The following is a 24254-nucleotide window of genomic DNA, read 5'->3' as shown; positions in this document are numbered from 1 at the left end:
AGATCCAGAGATGAGGCCAGAGCAGAGAAGCCTAGCTAATGTTTTGTCTTCCTTCACTCCGGAGCTGCTTTGAAAGGTTCCCACGTAAGAGCTCTTCTTTGCTGTGGCTGTGTTAAGATATGTCTCATATTAAAGTGTCAGTGAAAGACATTTAACACAAATCAACACTACTCATCTGCCCAAACCAGATGGTAGTCATCCAAATGTTCTGAAGGAACTCAAGGATGAAATTACTAAGCCATTAATTGCAAAGATTGTCTTCTCATTTAAAATAACGTTTGTATTAGAGAAATGGATATTGCAAATACAGATTCCAATTTTTAAAGGTCGCTGAGAGCAATTTAGAGAGGTGCAGGGCAGTAAAGTTTGATGACAGCACTAGGAAAATTAGTAAAAACTATTCCAATTCTGTAATTTGACACAGAAATAAAATGTACTGAACAACAGTCCACATGACTTTGGAGAGGGAATGCATGACTCATTAACTTCCTAGGGTTTTTTGACAGAATATATGAATATATGAAAAGGAAAATTCAACTGAATAGCCTACGCTAAAAATCTTTTAGAAAGATCTCCCACAAAATGTGCTCAAGAAACTAAATCACAAGATTATAAGAGGATAAGGGGACAGGTCTTCATCTGGAAGAGTAACTATTGTAAAAATGGGAAACGTAAGGTTTGATTCATTTTTGGTTACCGAGAAAAGTCAGCAAGGGAGTCCAGAGAAGGAATATGGGCAATGCTATTTAAAGTATTCATAATTAAAGAAATAGGGGCAGACAGTGACAAAAGTCTGCTGATAACATTATAATACTCAAGCAGGGACGAAAGAAAAAAGGTTGAATGAGCAAAGCTGCAGAAGAACATTGTGACACTGAGACACTGAGAGACTGGTGATTAAAATGGCGAAAGAAATTCATAGTAGATAAATGTAAAGAGATATTCACAGGGAACAGTTCTACTATGAAATACAAAATGAGGTGTTCTGCACAAACTACTATCATGCAGTAAAGGCACCAGAGTGGTATGGATCCATGAAAACATCAATTTACCATTCAACAGCAATTCAAAACATAAATCAATTCTGACTTCTTGGGGAAGGTAACACAGAACATAATAGAAAATATCAAGATCACACTGTATTAGCCCCTTCATTGTTCCCTTACCTTTAACACTGTTCAATACTGCTCTATTTATCTCAACCAGGACAGAAATGAAACACAAGAAACATATAGAAAACAGACGACGGTAAGGTATGAAATGACATCTCTTCAAGAACCAAAAAATGCGGTGTCCATAAAAAAAACAAACAAAACTACAGGCATGTCCACCTCACATTCATCCCTGGGAATGATTGAGCAAATAATCCTCAAAGCCATTTTAACATACAGGAAGAAGGTTTGGGAGAACTCAGCATAGATTTATGAAGGGAAAAATCATGCTTAGCCAACCTGATAACCTTCTACAATAACTAGCTTAGAGGACGAAGGGAGAGCAGTAAGCATTGTTCGTCTTGAATTTAACAACGCCTTTGACACTTTCCCATAACATCCTAACTGACAAAATATGGGGGTAGATAAATGGATAGTGAGATGAGCTGAAAACTGGCTGAACTCCTGGGCTCAGCAGGTTGTGATCATCAGCAGTGACTCCTTCTGGAGGCGAGGCACTAGCAGCGTACCCCATGGGTTGGTATTGGGGCCAATACTGTTTAACATCTTCATTAATGACCTGGATGATGGCACAGACTGTAACCTCAGCCAGTTTGCAGGTGATACAAAACTGAGAGGAGTGGCTGATACATTGGGTGGTTTTTCTGCCACTCAGAGGAACCTCAACAGCGTCGAGAAGCATGCAAATAGGAATCTCATGAAGCTGAACAAGGGTTGGACAACTCACTCTACTACAGACATTCGCTTTTCTTATTGTTCAGAATTATTTTGTATCACCCACTGGCAGGGACAGAATACTGAGCTGGGCAGTCCTTCATTGGAACCTCCTATGGTCATTCTTGTTTTCCATAAGATAATTTACAGTAAACTATTTTACTTTAAATTCAGTAAAATGCATATTTTTAACTGGAATCAGATTATCTTAATGCAGAATACTTCCTCACTTTGATTAATATTTTCAAAGCTTCCTAGGTTCAAAAAAGAAAAAAAAGAAAAGGAGGGAAAAAAAGAAGAACACCACACAATATACCTTTCTTCCTGCACAGAAGAATCAACTGTAGAGCAAATCACAAATTAAAGCATAAACCTAATGTTTGCTTTCTTTCACCTCATCTGATTAAAGCCATTAAATTTGCATCATCCTTAGCTATGCAATTATTATCACGGAACACTTAGCCTCTAAAATTCAATTCTCACATTGCAAAAGCTTTCCAGGGAGTGATTTTCCTTTTCATGAAACTTCCCCAGGATTTAAATGGAGTTTATGTTATTTGAAGAATCTATTTTTCTTCTTTATATTCTTCCTAGAGAAGAAGCTGTTCAGAACTGGCTCAGAAAGACCCAACTGCTCCTTATCCCAACTCAAGAATACAGGATTGAAAACAATAAATGCACACCTGAGAAGGACTCTTGTATTACTTTGTACTCTGACTCTCACCATACTCAATGCATTTATTCTCACCTTTCCTCACTCCTCATCTGATAGAGAAAAAAGAAAATTGACCAAAAAAAAAGGGGGAAAATCCAAAAGAAAATTTTCCGATAAAAGTAATCTCCCCAAAAGTTGTCCCTGCATATTCAAGGTGTTTTGAATGGTATTTATAGTAAGGGGTTTCAAAATCATATCCTCCAAAAGAGAACTAATCTTGATTTATTTTTCTTCTTCAAGCCCATTTATTTTAAAACTTAACAAAACTTGAATAATTATTCCAAGCTTGAATAATAGAGAAGTAAAATATGAACTGCTTCCCCAGCATGGATGCTACTCAAATTGACCATTAAAATCTACCAAAAACAATCTCTGCTCAGGTAAATGCTACACATACAAGCTGTCCAACATCATTTTGTAATGTCTCTATTTCAACCTAAACAAAAAATGCATACTTACTAGTGTTTAGTATAGTGTTTCTGAATCACTAAGTCATTTGTTCTCCCTCCAAATACCAACCCCTTCTCCTAAAAATTAATTCCTAAACAGTACCTAAAAAGTAACTGAAATTAGAGTATTTCAAATTGTTAAAAGCTACAAATCTAAGCCACTGCACGTTTCATCTCTGTATTGAGATTCTTTCTGTAAACAGCAGTGACACAGGAGACATGAGGGAGATTCATTCCTTTAACGTTTTCATTCACGCAACATTTGCTGATATCCTTTCCATTTAAAATATCTGGTTTCCTTTTAATTAAGACTCTCTTGAGAAAACATTCCCACTTGAAGTGACAGATTATGTGGATAAGAAGGAAGCAAAACAGGAATTATATCTTTACCTCTGCTCTCAGAATCAAATCCCAAAGTCTCAGAGTTTAGTAGGCATCCTTAAGGCAGACAAATGTGCTGTACATGTTCCCAGTAAGCAAATCTCTATCACCTTTGCTTGAGTCTGGATTCCTTGCTGCCTCTTTGTTGCACAGAGGTGATGAGACTTTCTTACTTCGCATGGTCTTAAAAGAACCACCTAACAAGGTTTCACAGCTTCAAAATGCACTGTTGATGAAACTAAGCAAACAAAAGAAGATAAGCACAGACAAGAGAAGAGAAGTGAGTATCCTGCTAAGGACCAAATCTCTGGGATGAGTTGTCCACATCCAAGGAGGAGAGCATATTTCACAAATACTCCCCACCTTTCTTTTTTAAGGAAAACTACTAAAAAGTAGTTCACAAATAAGCCTGTTGGGCTAGCGACCAAGGAGTCAGAAATGTATTTTTGGTCAAAACAGATAAAATGGGGATTAACAGAGAAAACAAACTAACAAGAAACAACAACAAAAATGAATAGAAACAGCCCTAATTTCCCAGCAGCCTACTGGCTACAGCAGTCACCTAGGACTAGGCAGAGCAAAAGTCAAGTCCTACTATAAATGTAACCATTAGATTAAAGATCTCATCACTTCCTTCTGATAAGCAAAAAGACTAAACTCTGCACATCTCTCACAGCACACCATTTACACCAGATTTCAAATGTTCCTTGTGACTGCTTTCAATTTTTCTATATGCTTTTGAACGTATGGGCAGGAGGCCTAGACAGGTAATTCACCATCACTTTTGTAATGGCATGGTCAGAAAGCAAGTTAGTGCTCTTCACCCTGCTGAGGACTGCGATTTACAAGACGTTCCTAAGGGGCCATTCACCCATAACACAACCACACTCTGATCCCCTGAGCCTTTTTACAGTCACAATTTGCTACCATTTGCCAACACATTTTGTCCATCATATCCCACATTTCTTGTTCCCAGATAAATAGCATTCCATTAAGCTGAACTCAGTTTTAATGTGCCAACTTAAAGCTTTTCTGCCAGTCCAGTCCTCATAACTGTTAATTACTTTTTGTCACCTATAACTGTAATAAGCAATAATTTCTATCTACTGCCAAACAAGTGGTTAACATATTCACTAGAACCAAGGCTGATACTGATCTCTACTAACTCCAGACAGTTATGATTATCCACTCAATGCTAATTGATTTTTTTTTTTTTTTTTTTTATAAGTTCTGTGAATTAACCAGTTCTTTATATATTTACCTGTGACTTACTGACACTGCACAGGGATGTTCAGTGTTTTGTTGGTGGTGGTTTGTTGATTTTCTAAATAGAGAGTGAACATCAGGAAGTTTCAGTTTGAATAAAAAGACAGTAAACTCAGAATATGATACGGGAAAGAATCAGTGAAGATGAATATTTAAGTTTAAAAACTCCCAGTCTAATTTCTAAAGAAAAAAGCTTAAGTAGAATTTTGGCAAAGATCTGGAAAAACATAGTGGAAATCAAGCAAACCAGATCAACTTTTCTTTCCTTGATACTTCTTATTCAATTGCACAAACAGAACAGTTGACATTAAAAGCGCAAACTTGGTGAATAGTAAATCCTCACTGTTTGTTTATCAACTGTGCTTTTTCATGGACATCTCCCCATTTAATTTCAAAGACTATAATTATGTGTAACTCCCATTCTGAGTATTCAGCTGGAAGAGCTTTAAGGCATTCATGGTAACTACAAAGTACTGAACATCCAACCTCTGAAATTGAGTTGGTTATCTGTAATTACTTGTCATTTATGGAAATATTGGGTTAATTTATTTAGTATGTGAACAAGTACACTGACCAAGTTAAGGCACATTTATATCAAAGCATGCACAGATAATGGCTTTAGTGAGCCTTACACCATAGTCTAATTTCAACAGTTGCTTAGCCTGGGTGAGTCATGCACTGATTTTAAAATAAAACATGAGTGTACCAGATGCCATGCCAAGTGTGCACACTACCACTGATCAAATTCTGAGCAGTGTCCTCAAGGCTGAAGGCAATCTGATCTCTTACACTTACATTTTAATATTCATATATTTAAACAAAGGAGGGATTGATCCATTTGTTTGTTTTCAGCATGGAGCTAAGCCAGGTGCCGCAAGCAAACTGACAGATAAAAATGATTGTCTTTATGCAACCAGCAGTCTCACTGTGTGGCCAGGACTGAGTTAAGCCTGGCTGGGGGAGAAGGACTTGGTTCAGCACTGGGATTCCTGCCATTTGCTATCAGATGCAGAAAGAAATCAGGAGCCAAGCATCTACTCCAGAGCCTCCAGTGTGCCTCCTTGAAATCTTCTGCCCTTCACACTAAGTGACAAAATGAATGGTAAGGAATGAGTCCAAAGATCCTTGCTTGAGACAGAGCAAAGAATAGGTCAGAAAGCTGAGAATGAATGTATGAGGAATCTTAGTCCTAACACATCAATTCTCTCCACAATGATGTCTAAACACAATAGTTATCAGATGCATGGAGGAATGCCCAAGGCTTTCAAGCAACAATTTTTAATCATAATAATCGAACCTGTACACAACTGACATCCCCTTCCTCCCATCCCATTTAAGATCACCCAATTTCTGCCTAGATGAAGATGCTTTGCGTTAAAAAAAAAAAAAAAGTGCTGTGCAAACCCTCAACAGGAGAAAATTTTTGATGTGCTCAGGTTTAACCCCTTTTCTGTTGCAAGACTTCACCTGTGGGACAGATACTCCAGTAATCAAAGAAATGCCTCCTTTGAAGCTACCAAGCAGAGTGAAAAAAAGAATGCAAATCGATGACCACCACTTCCAACTTCCATAACAGATAGCGTAGTACTCAACAAATGTTTCTTCTGAAAAATCCACAAGGGTATGAATGGTAGTTGAAGACTATTGCTAGCTATGGGACCTGACTTGTAACCTCTGCAAATCACTGTAGCCCTGCTACCTCCAAAAGAACTAGCACTATTTACAGCAACACAGCCAATGTGTTGCCCCCTCCCCAGTATCACATATATTTGTGCCCTAAAATATGATTTATTTTCAAGGAGAGGGCCATGTAGGTTTGCATTTCCCCAAGGGTCACAACAGCCAGTTGAGTTCCTCTGGAGGGACTATTTTCTCCCAGTTAAAAATCTTTGTGACTTGCAGACAGGGAAATCTACCTCACTGGGAGTAAGGCAGTGACAACATAAGGTACTTTTCATGTGAACTTCACAGAGAAGGTGCAAAGGAAAATTAAATATTGACTATGCAGCACTCAGTAAAGCAAAATGAAAAATGGAAGAATCCCCATCTGGTCTAGGCTCTGAATTACTGTCGTCCAAACACCTGCTCTAGGGTGTGCAACACATAGTAATTCACTTTGAGAGAGTAGACCGGAGCCTCTCCACAAATCCCATTTCCAATCAGCCAATCTGAATATACAGATTCAAAGCTGCACAGAGTCATAAAAGATAATAGATTTGGTCCTTCATTCTTTATTTTTCCCCGAATAAAACATTATGGAAAAAATAACATGTTTAAGGGAACAACCTCCAATGGAACAAACGTGATCTTACTCTATTTTGTTTCCCACACCCAGTCCAAAACATTCTTGTGGCTAAAACCTTTTTGTAACTTGCAGTGTGAACAGAGGCAAATCCATTAGCTTTGGGGTGGGTACTGTATGTTCTGATTTTCAGGGCTAACGCTATATATATATATATATATCATCCTATTTCTTTCGTGCTGTTTCCTGGTTAGCTTGTACCTACCACATACTCCACAAAAGAATCCATCTTTGATTTGAAGATGTCAAGACACAAGAAATTTACCAATGAGTGCTGTGCCTCTTATAATTTATGCTTAGCTCATAATCACATATTAAAGCAATCAGCAGCTCCTACTCCAGCAATTTCTGGTGTCTACATATGTCCCTTGAAACCTCATCAATCAAGACTACACATGTACAAAGGTATAAACCAAGCTAAAGATGACCCCAAACTGTCCAAAACTTTGTAAATCCAATAGCTGTGAAGACTGATGTATGAAGTCCCCTCTCCAAATAAGACTTTAGCCTTAGCCACATCCTGGGATTAGTATGTGAATTCTTGCCTTCAAAAACTCTGCTTTGGATGTTTCAATATTCCAACTTAGAAAAACTCTTCTAGTTGAAGGACCATAAAAAAAGCACGCAATTCTCCTTTTTTTCCTGGCAAAATTAATCTTTCTAATGTTTGTAGACACAATAATGCTTACCTGTGGCAGACATCTTCACAAAAAATACTTTAACCTGTCAAACAGTCTGATTAATGCTTTATTTAGAAGAGACCACGTTACAATAGATTACAGCACATACTGCCTAATCACCTGGGAGTGGCTCCATAGCAAACTACAATTCTGTGACTAGAAACAATAGGCTTTGTGTTGGTTAGTGGATTACAGCAGCTGCAGCCAAGAGATGTCATAAATAATGTACCAGCAAGTAAATCAAAACCCATAAAACCCATCAAGAATTCACGCTGCATAACAAAAGTGAGGGCACAAAGTTAATGCTGGCATCCCCACTGTTCCACACTTGGAGGTTCAGTACAAACAAGACCAATGTTATCTTTTTCAAGAGGTAAGGAAGTGACTTGGGTGTCCATGTAGTTTTTAAAGAGATGAATTTCCATTTTCAATGATTTTGAGATTTAGGGATTTTTCTCACTTATTTTCATATTCAGATAAATAAAGCAACTATTCTAAACTATTCACCCAAGCATAGCCTATTTGTGTGGAGACAGCAACAGGGGGACTTCCAGAGGGCAGGTCATCCCACTTCCACAAGTGGAATAAAATACCTCTGTTTAGTTTTGTGTTGCTTCATAAAAGTGGGAGCTCAGCAGCCTGGAGCAAGTCCAGTGGAGAGTCACTAACATGGCAAGGGAGCTGGAACACACAGCATGCAAGAAAAGCCTGAGGGAGCTAGGTTTTGCTTAGTCTGGGAAGAGAGGCTAATGGGGGATCTGATTCCAGCCTTCCAGTACCTGAAGGGAGGTTAGAAATAAGAGAGGACCAGGGTACACAGTGAGAAAATGACAGATGGCAGGCACAAGATGGGAAGTTCCAGTTGACATAACCCTTCATGAGAGCAACAAAGCACAGACAGAGCTTGCCTGGTGAAGCTGTGGGATCTTGGTCTTGGGACACTTTCAGAACTGGACAGGACAAGGCACTGAGTGACCTGATTGACTGCTGCAGTGAGCCCTGCTTAGAGCAGCAAGCTGTATGAGGTGACCACCAGAGCCCCCTTGCAACCAAAAGCATTGCAGTACAGAGGAAACGTCCCAGCAAGGCAGTCATGGAGGTGATCACTGCGAATCAGAAAACTCATGTCCTATTCCCAGCCCTACAAAATGTGCTCAAGAAAAACTGAAAATAATGTTTTGTTTGTTTGTTTGTTTTATAACAACATCAATGTTTATCCATTCCCAAGATGAAATCTCAAATTTTCATAAAAACTTAAGTATTGGGAAGTACCAAGACCAAGACTCCAGTTAACATAGGAGTGAGGAGAAAACTAGTTTCTTACACTTACTTATTAAAGCACTTTACAAAAGTTAATGTGCCTTAACTGTGCTAAGTCCAGTTAACACTGTAAAGTTTTGGGGGACCCAGCTCTTATCAGTACACACTCACAGATGTGGTATCAGAAAAATATTAAAGTAAGGAGTCAAAGTCTCTTCTAATTTTGGCCTATTAAGATAACACTGTGATAGGAACAAAGGAAGGGTGTTTTACACACCACGCTTGCAACATACTTTTCTGATCTTTAAATAATTAACTTTCTTACCTTCTTTAATTTTATTTAAATTTGCTTCTTGGATGCTTTCCATTCTGGAACACTGACAACTTCATAGACTCACCAGAGGCCACATGGGAAGCCAAGGCATAAGATTTTTCACCCTGAGCTCCTATGCTTGCCAGAAAGCACTGCACTCTCATAGTGCGGAAAAATATTTTTACCAGCGTGTACTGCCCATTAGCACAGAGCAGAACAGACAGCGAGCTGTGGTCTGAACCAAGAAGCAAATTGTACCAAAACAGCACCAAGAATTCAAGTGTTACACACCTGAACTCATCATGCATGTAACACCTCTATGCATATTTTGCTTCTGACTGTTTATAAATGAGGATAAAAAGTAAAATACTATTTTTTTTCTATATTTTTAAACATCAGGCTAAAGAAAAAGCAAATTACTGAAACATGAGAGACCGCGGTTTGGCACAGACACAGCCTAGGGGTAGGGCAGAGGGAGAGAAATTTCAAAATTGAGACAGTGTACTTCAGAACAGCAAAACTGTACTTTTCAATCACATTTTTCCATATACACTGTATCCCAGAGACATTACAAAATTAAGGAATGGACAGCACATGGTAACAATTAAGATAAAACAGTGATAAGTCTTCAAATTCTTGGAACAGAGTAAATTTTTAAAATCATTTTCTCTCCCATGTGTCAACATTTTATGTTGAAGTGTTCAGAACAGCCACAATCCTATGGACAGCTCAGCGTTACAGAAAACTATGAATCGTACAGAAAGCACGAGTGAACTTCCTCTTCCTGCCAGAAAGGAAAGCTTGAAAGACTGGATATCAAAAGGTTGAACTATGGAGATTCTTTTGAGACTGACTGAACTGTTAGTCCTTTTGATATTAAGAAAGCACACTTTGTTGCATGTCTGCTTTACATGTTCCCCTGGCTGTTGCCCAGAAGTGGCTGTATTTCACTGATAAAGCAAATGTCTTTTTATCAAGGGGCATAATTCGAACTCCATGCACCCTCTTGAAGAAAAAGGATATCCATTTGGCAAAGGAAGTACATACCAGAATTGAAATAAATAAATAAATAAACTAATGCTGACAGGTGCTTTTCAACAAATAGGTGATAACAGGGTTTTTTCTCCCCCCTCAGATTGAAATCACAAATTCAGATCCTGTGATAGAAAATGTGATAGAAAACTTGGATCAAATGTGCTCACAGGTCATGGAAAAGTCTACGATCTGCCAAAGCAACTACAGGGGAAAAGCGCTGCCATCAGAAGAACATCAGCTTTGGAACAGCTTCAAAAGACAGCACTGGAGCTGACATGTTAGGCAAAAATGCAAAAATATCTTGTAGGCACTTAACACCCCATCCAAAAAGCAGTTTCTCCAGTTTGTACTGGAAAAGTCAGTCCTGGAAGAGACAAATCTAGCCCCATGAAAGAGGGAGGACAATAACCAGCAAGGAGGAACTAGGTGAGAAAGCAAAATAAATTTTCTAAAGTTTAGCTCAAGAATTGATTGCTATATGTTGAAGCAAAGTAAGTTACTAACGCCCTCTATATGCAATAGGAGGAAATGACGCTGAAGTGGAAAGAGGGAACAGGAGTAAAATGAAAGAGAGGAAACCAAACACTACATGGGGGGAAGAAAGAGAGAGAGGAAAAAAGAGCTGGAACATAACTTCAAATTTTTGGTTAATTATCAATCATCTGAACAGTGAGACATGGCAGGGATAGAAAGGAAAAACCCTCCACTAACCTTCCATAACTCAGAAAATCAAAAAGAATCAAGACATTTAAATCTTGCTGTATGATGAGTTTCATTTTTGTAAACTACCCCCCCACACACACACATTCTTCAGCACACAGGATTATACTTACATTTTAAAACCTAGTTTGTATGGATTTTTTAATTTTCCCAATCCCTACTAAAGTATAACAGAGGAAGCTGCCTAACATTACAAAGTTCCTGATAAATAAGTTATGTGGGAAACACTGCCTCAGTTCTTCTCACATTGAAAAATATATCCCGTACTGCAGGGATAATGAGAGTATAAAACATTAACACTACATTTTTCTATACCATTCTGCATAATTAACTATGCAGCTGTTCATTCATTCAGTCCCAACAACCAAATTAATTTGCAATCAGTTAGCAGGGGATGCACTAGAGCAGACTGCACATCCTAGAGAAGTAAGGCAGGCTGCTCACATGCCACATCCCACATCAGTAACACAAGGTACCCAACACCAATGGAAGCAATGGGGGGTTTGCAAAACAGCATTTTCAAAATAGGAACTGAGGAAAAAAAAAAACAAACTGTTGATGCTTGTGCAGTCATTAGCTGCCTTGTTGTGAGACTACAGATAAGTGTTTTTGGGTGGCTCTCACTGTATGTCAGCGCTCTCTGATGGCCCCAATCTTTCTCAGGCTCAACCCCAAAACTCTGGGAGATGAAACACAAAATGTCCCTAAGCTTTACAGTTCCTTCACAGTATTTGTATTAATGCAGCATTACAGCCCCAACACTGACTGTGCTTGTACAATCAGTCCTCCAAATTACTTCTACTCCAAGGAAACAAATCAGGCAAAGACCAAGAGGAGGAAAGCACAGGCAGTCAGTTCTTCAAACAAGGTCACACAGTAGGCTGAAGGTGGAACCAGTAGCATGACTAGTTTCTGGGTGCATTGCCATATCTACTTTCCCACATGCTCCTCTAAGCCATGACTTTGTCCTTTTTCAGTTCTTAAAAACTTATCCTCTTCAGGTTTTTATACCTCATTCATCATCATAAAAATGTGATGAGCAATGAAAACGGCTGCTTTCATCGTGGTTTCTTATTTATTCCATTTTGCAGAGTGGCAAAGGAAACATTGCTTAATACATACATGGTGTCATTCCATCTGCCCCTAGGTTATGGGCTCCACACCTCCCCGCTGCGCTGGCCTGCTGACAGTGGGAGTTAATGGATGACAATGCAGCAAAGTACTTCTGATTAGCTAAAAAAAAAAATGATGGCCCAACTATTTATATGAATTTAGTACAGAGGAATCATGCCACAATAAAAGCTCTGAGACTTCAGTTCTCACTTTGATCACATACAAGTAGACCGTGGGCAGCGCCAATGCAAGCTTCCTTCTTTATTCTGAGCATGCTGGCAGGGAGGATGACAACAACACACACACAAAAAATTAGAAACCCCGCGGATGGCTAATGCACAGAAGGGCATTGTTTCTCCTCTCCTTATCTTGGACCTGCCTGCTGAAGCTAGCAAGAAAGAACATATTTTTTTTAATAGACGCTTGTGCAATAGATACCATGAGAGATCTGAGCAGAAGCCAGTGAAGTGGCCTTTCTGAACTTACTACTACTACGGAGTTGGATGGACTTGGAGTAGAAAAAATGCTTATTTTGCTTATTCCATTAACATCAACCCCAGCTAAATGCAACTCACTTAAGACACAAACACGTATTTTATGGGACGATTTGCACACAGCCTGCACCCATAAACTACCATTTTTTAAGACTGTTCCAGTTCCAGTCATAGCAATCAGAAATTCTATGACATAGGATCAAGTTACTAAACAACAGTACAGGATTCATACACCATTTTTGCTAAATGATTATTCTTTCTGAATAAATTGACTTACTACTCATTGAGATAAATCTCACACTCCTTTTCCAGAAGTTAGCGTGGATTAAAAAAAAAAAAAGAAAAAAGAGAACAACCTGAAAAAAAGAGAGAGATCAAAACCAGCCTGTAAATAGAAACATCCCCATCCTCCAAGATAAATTGAACATGCTCAGCAGCCGTGCTGCAACCAGCTTGAAGAGACACGAGCACCCTGCAAGCAAAAGCCTTTTCCTAACTACATAAATCACAGCTTTCCAAGTGGATCTTAATCCATATGTCATATATTCTTTGTGTATTCACAAACCAGTTTAGAAACATATAAACATTTGAAATCATCATCATCACTCCAAGTTGAAGGCTTGAAAAAATAGTTATGACACAACACTGTCATCTGTGAACAACAGATCTTTAGTAAAGAATTCTGGATGGAGTTCTCTGGTAGCTTTTATTTGCTTGAGGGATTTATTTTTAACAGTTCAGACTTTCATACATAATAGACATCAAAATATACAAAAGCTGCCATTGCAGTAACAGAGGACACAGAAGGACTTCCTTATGTCCAGTGCCTATGGACAGCCATTTAAAAGACATCTCATTCAGAGGTGTCTACAGAATATTGGATCATGATCGTCTCACATATTGGTTTGCAACATCTGCAACCAAAGTTGATTCCTTAATAAATGGCCAAGAGCTACGGTTAAAACATGTCAGGATGAGTGCAGCATCAAGGTGACATCAAGGTTATTGCCAGAGTGCTGGATCTCTGTCATATAAACGAATACGGTGGGCCACATGTCCACTGGAGTACACACCACAGAAGCACATTTCAACATTGGCACCCTCTAGGTATCTAAATCAATACAACTGCCTGTTACAAACATCAATAATCATCTCTTCAACATCCTGCATGTTCACAGGCTGTTGAGATGGATTCCTTTCACTTTGTCTTTTATGTATTTTCCTTACCTGACGACCATACTAAAACATTGCTCATTGACTGAAATCTACTACATTCAGTTTCTAACTCTGGTTTTACAGCCCGTTTTAAATGCCCAAAATAAATTTAAAATAGAAACTCTCCTGCACAATTCAACTCATAATGACACACTGCAGAGTATTAGCAAGACAGAAATTGCAGCAAAGATAATGGAAGTCTTAATAATGTTATTAGGCGAATATGGAAATATGATCAAAGAGAGTATAGAAATCTGTTGTTCAATAATGAAAATAGAATTCTAATTGTAGGACTGCCTTTTCAACTGTATTGCCCAAAACCTTTTCACGGTGGAACAGGTGTAAACAAGGATATAATAGGAGGGCAAAAAGAGTTGCAGTATAATTGAGGGCAATCTATTTTGATTGCAGAATCTGCATTACTCAGGATGATGCATTAGCCAGAGTAAGCACAGTTAGACATTAGATCCCAAGCTGAGTTTGCTGGGCTAATAATTAGAAAGCCATTTCTTTTTTTGTTTTTACTTGGAAAAAGAGCAAATTTGATATGGAAATCACAGACTCAATAACTCAGTCCCTTGGGGCCGTTTCTACAAAGTCACTTTTCAAAGCAGAACCACAATATAAGACCATTTGGAAATGCACATTGCTGCAGAATACAGTTGCTCACATAGTAAGCAGCATTTCACACCACAACTGAATTTGACTGGGGCACCAGATCCTATATTGTTGGGCTTTTTGTTTTTCTTTTGAAATTAATTTCACCTACAAGTGCTAAGAGTTTGGAGACAAATGCCTATACTCATTCTCACACTCCGTGAGCCACACAGAGTCCAGAAACTGTACTTTCCTGAGTGGTATTTTGTTCACTGCATCTACCTTAAAAGACTCTCCTGCTCTTTGTAGTCTGGATTTTAACCTTGGTGTAGGCATACACCTTTGTGTAAATGCCCAAAGCACCATGTGGTCACTGTGCATTGATCATTAATGATGGGCAGTGGAATTGCATGACTGGGTCTTCCCAGAACGCAGGGCTTTTATCTGTGGGTGCAGATAAAACAGTTGTGCCATCAAAGAGAAGGATTTTTCTGACTCCCTGAGTTTTGCCAAGTGTCGTGCTGTCAGTGAGGCTGAGATATTTGCTGTCATGCCCAGCTGCCCAACCGCTGACCTGAACCCTCACAGCTTTGCTCCCAGCACTGCATCTTCACTCCCTGTTCAAGCTGCCTTTGGAGCAGGGAGTCCCAGTACGTTTGGCCATGCCTAGATGGGCTGAGAGGTCTGTTTCTTCATTCAGTTCATCATTGACAACATCGGGTGAAATATCCCAACATCTCACCAATCGGCCTAACCAGGGTTCAGGATGCAGCACTGGGAGGAGGCAACAGTGCAGCTAACACCCCACAATGTGGTTTGTTTTGCTGTGGTGAAGCAATAACAACATGGGGATGCCATTGGGAACAATGGCAATTACACAGCAAGTCGAGTTAGCACTACCCTATCATTATGCTTGATAATACGCAATCAAAACTTTATTAGCAATCATCAGCAGCATCTATTATTCATTGCATAGATCAAGTTAAGAAGGAAAGGCTGCATACATATCAGAAACAGGAGTCAGAGCCAGTCTGAGCACAGGGCTGGAAGTCAATTCCATGGCCACTCAGTGCTGAGTCACTGAATAACCTGCAGCAATCAGGTAACATCTCAGTTGCCCCATTTATAAAATGGAGATAATAATATACATCCATTTCCGAGATATCATCATGATTAATTAACTAAGACCTGCAGATAATTATTAGTATTAGTTTCTTAGTGGCTACCAATTTAAAGCTAAAATATTTGATTTTAAGATTCAAGTACATACACCTAAAGTTGCACGCATGCAATATGTGCGTGCGGGCACCTGAGGTTGTAAGATATGTGCACCTATATATTTAGGTACAAACAGGCCCATAAAGCTTATGGAAGCACATGATCAAGTATCTGTTTTCCTAAACGCACTGTTGAATTCAAGACCTTCATATGCTAAGCATGCTGTCTAAAGCTCCGTGCAGACACTCTCTGATATAAATAGCACTAGTATGTTAAGAATCTGCACTATATGCACAATACACGAACGTAGTTTTAGTACTTGAATTTGAAGTTTTACTCTGGAATATCAGTTTTTTCATTAAGTTATTGAGGCCTGAAATGACAACCAACTTGTGTTCCCAAGATATACTACAGTTTAGAAACTCTTAAAATAATTCTGAAAACAATCTTCTATTCCTTCTCAGAAAGTTACTTTATATTCAAGAGGCAACCAATGCCATCACAGTTTATTTCCCTACCTTTAGGTCAAATAGCTCTTCATTTTAACCCTACCTTAATAATTACGAATAAACAAAGTGTCAGGACTAGCTGACTACAGAAACGCACGCTGATGTTCTCTAACAGCACGCTTCCGCTGATATTTATGCCTTCACCTGGCCAGTGTAACCAGAAGCAACCACTACTAGTAAAAAGACTTTCATTATCCAGCACCATTTTCACTGTTTATTAGGCAATGATAAGATTCCAAGGCAATTAAAATTCAGACATCCCAATCACGTAACCTGACCCATAGGGGCAGGCATAAGTCACCTGTATAAATTAACAAAGGTCTGCAAACGTGCAGAAATTTGACACCTAGAACCATTTCCAAAGATCTGTTTTCCTTGTATGCAGCTCCCCACAGGCCCACCAGAACGTACCTCAAACTGTTTTGTTTTGGTTTTTTTTTTTTCCCTCCACCATTTGCATTACTCTTGAAACTCTGCCTGCAATGCCAAGGTGACAGAGAACAAATAACCATCACTGGACCACCAAGTCACCCTCTCTTTCTCACTGCCTGTTCCACCAAGTTATCGCAGGGAAAAACAACTATTTTGAGTGATGGAAGAAAAAAAGAGAGAGAGGTGAAGAGGAAATATGTTTTAGAGGAGGAAAATAAAGATGTATTTTCAGGAAATAAAAGGACTGATAAATGTCAAGCTGTGGTAATATTTAGAGATTGGCAAGATAAAAGTGGGAGATAAACAACATTAAAAAATTAACTGGGTGGGGACTGATTGGGTTATAAACGAGGTTTATGTTCACTTAGAGAATATTAACTGCCTGGTATGATGTAGCTGGGGAAGATAGGAAGAAGAAAAACACTGGACTGAATCAGGAAATAACAGAATAGCATCCATTCCTACTGGGGCACAGAAACTTCACCAAGATTAATGGCTTTTATCCACTGACAAAAAAAAAATCTATAACATTTTTCACACCCATTTTACTGTATATTTGCTCTGATGCAAATGAGTGGAGTGCAGAAGAGAAACAAACCAAAAAGCTTAAAAAATACATATGCTTTGTGCATGCTGGGCAGACTGCCAGCATGAGTACAACACCATGGTGAAACATGCAGTTTCAACAATTTACACCCAAACTTTTAACACGGGAAAAAAAAATACAGAACTTCCCCGACTTTACAGTCTGCCTTGTTCAGTATTTATTTTGATTTCATTTACTCCATACATTGAGCTACATCTCAACAGAGACAGGCACATTTGATATTTTTGCACGCTAGTCTTGGCTGTGCTTTTCTAAATACAGCCGCTTCCTAAGTCCCAGTCTGACAACTGTGTGTGCAGCTCTCACACCCCGATGGGCAGAGACAGAAGCAGGAGGTGAACCCAGAGCAGAACACAGCCAGGATGGATCAGCTACTGCCTCTGGCCCAAGTGCCATTCTTAAGCACTTGTTTCCTTTCACCTTTTCCATCCTACTTTTATAAACAACCAACGCATGTGGCAAATCCATTCCTCGTGAGGAAAAGGACCTGATTTTCCTATAACGCAACCTAGCATCAATTCTATTCAAATACAGTTCACACCAGATCTTCTTCACACCAACTGTCAGCAAGGGCTGAACAACTCTGTTTAAAATGTTTATGTTCTCTAAAGAAAGCAACATTATCTGAAGCCTGTTTTATATTTATTTTGAAAGAGCAGAGAGTTTATTTTGAAGAGTCTGACTGGATAAGTTTAAAAGACTTCCATGATAGATTGTACTGAGGCGTGAATAGCAAAACTTGAAACACATTGTTCATGCTGCATCGGCCAGGGCCATGCAACAGGAAAGCAGTGAGTGCTTACGCAGCTACGAGAGCATACGAATTTCCATTTGGTTGTCTTCTTTACACAAGATGTTGGACGAAAAATAAAACAGAAACAAATGTGCAATTAAATTCCCATCTTGTAAGTTTAAAGGATAATTACAAATGAACCATCGTAGCCCTAGAAAGGCCAATTCTTAGCCAATACTAAGCATTCTCCATTCGATCTTACTCTCTTTCCTGCAGACACCTTTTTAGTGACTAGAAGTTTTATTTTCTACTTGAAAACACCCTTGTGTTGCATGCAGCACTGCACTTGGCTAGACTTGACTACCGGCAGTATGAAAACAAGGTATCGCAAAGGTCTGCTGCTGCCATGAGAAGTCTCACAAGATTAAAACAATGCAGCCTCCTTCAAAAAGAGTAACAAGACTGCTATGCACCACGTCCTGGTCACAGACTTCTCTCACTCCCTATTCTGTCACCAACTCCTTTTCTTGGACTGTCTCTGTGAAGCCTTTGTCTCTGTGAAAAATAAAGCTTTTGGGCATGAATGATGTTTACAAGTACCTAAACCACAAGGTATTACATCACTCATTTGTTTCTAGACCTGACGCTTATTGGCAACCTAAGAAATTCACATAGACTTCTGAAGTAAGTCTCCTGTCATTTCTAACAACTATTTAGATATCCAGGCAGAGTATTTCAAGAATACTTCTAGCACTACAGATAACCCAGGAAAACTAGCATTGGAAACACTCGAGCAATTTTATATCTATTGATAACAGCAAAATATTTTCAATTTTGGAGTGTACATAATGGGTATTGAAAATCTGTGGTAGAAGATTTATAGAGATAAACAGAAAATTACACAGAGCACACAAAGCCTACCGAGCAAAATAAAATGAACGTATCAAAAGACAACCAGATTTTAGGTGTCAGGTGTAGGAGTTATCATTCAATACTGAAGCACCTAAATAACTTCAAGTAGGTTCACACTTTTTATTCTATAATCATTCAGGTGCACACATCTCCGCAAACTAGGTACCTGTTAACCATTTACCTTGAAAAAACAAATCTCAACATGCAAAAAACAGAGCATATTGTAGCAATTTATCTCCTATTAGCAAGCTTAAAACAGGTACATTTGTGAAAAAAGACAATGTAATAGGAAAGTACTGATCTTGATCTATGATGTCGAACCAGTGTAGCATAGGCTTACCCTAGCCCTGTTTTTGTGCTGATAAACATCCAGTGATGCAATTTGTGTGTGCACAGGCAACAAGCATCTTGATATCCTAACTCACAGATGTTAAGGAAGTGACAATCAATTTATAAATCTTATTTGAACTACTACTACGTGTTTCCAGTCATCATAAGTCACAACAGAACCAGCACTGGTATTACATTTCACATCCAGACAATCATGACTCCTTCCAAATCAAGGATTACTCACTAACCACAATACAGTACTAAAGAACAGCAAAAACTCCCATCAGGGACATCAACACAAGAAGCAACTCGAAGACTTCAAGTCACTTAGAGGTAAAATTTCTAATAAAAAGAAAAGAAATGGCATCTTGAAAAGTGACATGAGGAAAGTACCTTATACTCTCTGTCATTGTTTGCTTCTACTGTTAAAATTCATTTCAAGCTCTTTCTTACTGAACTGCAGCTCATTTAAGGAAGAAAAGGAGTAAGCACTATTGAGACTCTGGGTAATACCACTATACTAACACCACTTAGCTGTTAGATCAATTCAGCAGCAATTTCTAATGGGAAGAGAGACAGATCTACTCATAGAAAAGGGGAAAATATTATAGGAAAAGCAGAGAACTTACCTCCACAAAGAGCTCTCCAGCACTTTTCCCATGTCAGTATGGTAATACTTGGTAAGAATCAGGATCACCTAAAAAGACAATGGAAAAAAAACATGTATTTATATACGTTCACCGATAAAAGAAATAGAAGTAGATCATGGGCAGTTATTGTGAATGTGAAGGTCAGGCTCCTGAAAATCTAAACTGTGTTTCATTTTATTTTTCACTTCTTACCAGTTTTACTTTTAGATTGATTGGGGGGGTTTTCTTCCTCTTTCTGGGGAGAGTGATTTTAGCACTCAAAGTTTTCTGCAAACCTGGTGACCTTGTGAAAGATTGCCTGTTTCACATGAACAACGGAGTAAGAATAGTCACATAAATCCCTCTACCACATGACAGCCCCCAAGCAATTTGAATGACTTTCTCAGCACGAAGAACTGATTTGATTGCTAATTTAAATTTAGGAGGCAGTTGTCTCTGACATCTACAGACACTATTATTATTATTACTTTTTTTTTTTTTTTTTTAAACACAGAGTGGTAAACAACAGCAATTGACCTTGATTATCCAGATAAATTCAGACAGAAAATGAGCTTTGGTCTTCTCTACAAGATCAGAAATGAGAAATTCGTGTCTGTAATTTTTTGTTCCTAGAAGTATCACTCATTTTTCTTCCTTCAAGAACAGCGCTGCACTCTGTAAATTATTCATCTGGATTACCAGAAGTCATCCAAATACATATTAACAAATTTCATCCACAAAACATCTTCGGCCTACGCAAAGAGCCAGGAGAAATCTCATCCCATTCATTCAACATCTGACAAATTCACTGGTCAGGCAACATAAAGCATTAGTCCATTACTAACGTATCAAGCTGAATGCTATGTTTTATACGTAGATCACCTAAAACAGATCTCCCTCACTCGCTGCCAGTCCATATTAGTGCTTCTTATCCCCAAGTTACCATAGCAACCCCACTGAGGGAGAATTGGGAGAACCTCTGGTTCCTTGCACAGCTGTTAGTTTTCTTTAATGCAGGGTCAGCATCAGTCCCCAGCAGCTCAGAGCATGCTGTTATTGAGCTGACACTTCCTCTGTTCCTGACCACCAGATGAAATCCCTAGGAAACAGCAACTGTAGACGTCCACTTTGATTATCCAGATAATTAATATGCTGATGCTACATTTATGCAACAGATCAGTGCTCGGGTCTCTGTACACTGGAGATTATGAGAGAGCAGAATCCTAGACCATGAGTGTTATGTACATGGTGTCTTGGAAATAACATTTCGCAAAACTGAGCTAAAATACCAGCCACCCTCAGGGTGATCTAAGCCTAACAAATTCAGAGAAAGTATCACTGCATGTATATTGATATAAATAAACTCAGAATCGATCCATTAATTCACAAATTATATTAATCTCTCCTCTTCTCAAAAGAATCAAAATCTACCAGATCACTTTTTTTGGAATTTGATGAGAAGGCATTATAAAAATAAAGTCTTGGTTTAAAATAAAGCAAGCAAGCAAGGAAAAAAAAATTTAAAAAAAATCTCTTACTTTTAAATAGGTTACTATAAGACTTACAAACACAGAAGAAAGAAACATTTCCCAAAGGAGAGAGTATCTACCGATGAGATTCCTGGCTACAGCCCAAGCACGCTCCATCAGGTCAGCTATTTATTCTATTGTCAGCGTTCTAACTACAGCTTTCTGCTGGTGCTTGCAATTAATGCCTGTAAATGGAGAGAGGCTTGGAGCACAACAGTAACTGAGCAATGATCAAGGGTGGGATTCATAACCAGCTCCTACTGTTGTTAGCATGGACAGCTAAGAAGAACGGCAATGGAGGAGAATTAAATTCACCAGATTCTGTACTTAAAGATAGATTTATACAGTTACCTAGAGATCTCCTAGTCCATCCCACCTCCTGTTTTATGAGGAGACTCATAAAACTGTTTTGAACTATTTCATCTTAAATTCACCCACATTTTTTTGACTTAGTTGCCAGAGCATGTCAACAGAGGTGGCAAGAATAATTTGCCGTTGTGTGCTAGGGATCTAGCATCACCACAGCTGATGGCGCTTCTGGCCAAAAATACCTAAGAAACGTATCCTTTCTTCTTTAATTGCCCGAAACAGAAGTCCCTCAGCATTCTTTCTTCCCAGATTCCTCATAAAGTGTTTGTTACCAGTAACAACACCAAGGCTATTCTACCTGCAATCCCTGAAGGAGGGAAACTTTAATGAAGCAATAAGATTGGAATGTTTTTTTCATTTTTTTTTCTTTTTTGTTTTCTTTTTGTTTTTGTGGATTTTGTGGTTCTGTTTCTGTTGTGGTTTTTTTTTTTTGGTTGATTGTTTTTTGTTTTTTTGGGGGGGGAGGGGGCGAGGTAGTGTTAAGTAAATACGAATAAAAATAAATACATATTTTAGCCCAAGATATAGACATGAATGCCTGGTGCAGTCTTCTGGCTTGGTGTTTAAGCATTGCACTCTTCTCTTAGGTGCAGTCCTTACTGCACCTTACAGGTTTCTAATTACATCTCTACAGCTTGCTCAGAAACTAGCTCCTTCTGCCCCCTTTACAGCACTGTTGCAGACCATTGGAGTTTCAAGAACATTAGAATAAACAAGCATCGCATTTCCAGTTTCCTGCCAGGTTCCCTGCAAAGAATTCAGGAGACAATATTTTCACCTCTTTCTTTCAAGTCATACTGCATGACAGGCATACACCAACTATGTGACACAGTAAAGATTTAAAACAGAAAAAGGGGAAAAGGAAATTTAAAACCTTCAGCTTATGTCACAAAAACAGTGCTCTATTATCTCCCTCCTTACTAAAGCCCTTTACCCCTCCATAAAGCCAGCATCGGCCAGTATTTCTCCAAGCGGGCTGAAGTATAGAGGATAAATTCCTTAGGATTCCTAAAGTCATATGCAATGTGCATTCAAATCAAGTTTTCCGTGGAAGTTCAGAAATTACTCTAGAAACAGAGAGAACTGTGAATTGCCAGAGATCTCCCATGCTATTCTCCTGCTTCCCTAACTTAATTTGTCTTGATAGATTCTTACTGTTACAGTAGCTACAGCCCAGTGCTGTTCTCCAAAGGTGCTGTAGCAGTTTCTGTCCCCAAAATCCTTTCTGGAAATAGGCCCATCTTCATGAGTGCACTGGGTTTTCAGTGAACGATAGACAGTAAAAACAAAAGGAATATTCCACAGGTAACAGTATCTATGAGTAACTAAAGTTAGAATTATCTCCTTTCTTATGCTCTCCTTTCCTCTTGTTCTCTTCTGAAAATACATTGCAGCAAGGCTGAATCAAGAAGAATAAACCTTCCCTTTAAGAGATTACAATATGCTTTAATCAGTTCCTAATAAGTTTTTGGCTTTAAAGAAGCCCATTTTAATCCTCTCTTTTCATGACCATGTCCCCCTAGGATGGGTGAGAAAGGAAAAAAATATCTAGATCAATCACTTTCCATGTTGTTTATCTTTTTCTATCTACATGAAGATTCTTGTGGGTTAAGCTTTATTTGACCCCTGAAATTTTTGATTTTGTAGATTTGTTTAATTTTGGCATCTATTCAGAAATTTAATAGAGAAACACTCCTACTTTCAAGGGTATACTTGCAGGTATGACTGCAAGTTTTGGTGTTTTCCCAAGTTTATTAGAAGGTGAGAGCACACTGCAAATACCAGGAAAATTACTTCTCAGACAGACTCGTTTCTGGAAACTTTTTAGCATCTGCTTAATTTAATTCATGTGAATGAACCCACTGAAATCAGCAGAAGTGTTTATGAGAATCACTAAAAGAGGCACTTAATACTCTGCATGATTGGAACGTAAGTTGCTATTTTGTTCACAAATATAGCTTAGTTCATCTTTTTTAGCTATTAAACTATAACTTTTTCATCATAAACTGTAACTATTTCAGGGAGTTCAAGATGTTCTAGGCACAGCTTATTAATTCATCACCATCACCTCCCATACTTCCAGAACTTTCTTGACAGGTGATAATCAAAAAATTCCAGAGCAAATTATAGGTAATCACCTACTGCTCCAGTCCCTCAAGCCAATTCCACTTTTGCAGCAGGCAGGTTCCTTGATCATCATGTTAAGGCTCACATTAGATTACACATTTATTAATTAAAAAAGACACTTGTGAGAAAAGTGAAAAACAAAAGGTTATTAATATGAAGATATATCAACATGGGTATATTACATGGACCAACACCCACAGTACTATTAACAACTTTATAATAATTTGATTATGCTGGAAGAACTATAAGTGAGAAAAGAGCATTTAGGTTTACTCTGTTGCAGCATTGTGATGAAAGGTGAAATAGGAGACATTTAGACCATTACTAAAGCTATTAAGAATTCACTGTATAAGCTTCTACTCCTCTCTGTTAATAAAGTTCATAGAAGCAACCCATGATTTAACATGAAAGACTTAAGGAGATTAGATTTATA

General features: G+C 38.5%; 1 protein-coding gene across 9 annotated transcripts in view; it reads right to left on the bottom strand.

The window, feature by feature from the left end:
* Positions 1–24254, bottom strand: part of SORCS2 (sortilin related VPS10 domain containing receptor 2) — a 549388-nt gene that overhangs the window by 354895 nt on the left and 170239 nt on the right. For all 9 annotated transcript variants that reach the window (XM_040556897.1, XM_040556900.1, XM_040556902.1 and 6 more), the window contains exon 2: positions 19797–19864. In XM_040556897.1, coding sequence (XP_040412831.1) covers positions 19797–19864 — 68 coding nt within the window. The remainder of the gene's footprint in view (positions 1–19796; positions 19865–24254) is intronic.

Source organism: Cygnus olor, chromosome 4 (assembly GCF_009769625.2).
Source record: "Cygnus olor isolate bCygOlo1 chromosome 4, bCygOlo1.pri.v2, whole genome shotgun sequence".
Taxonomy (NCBI): domain Eukaryota; kingdom Metazoa; phylum Chordata; class Aves; order Anseriformes; family Anatidae; genus Cygnus; species Cygnus olor.
This window is presented reverse-complemented; position numbering and strand designations above follow the sequence as displayed.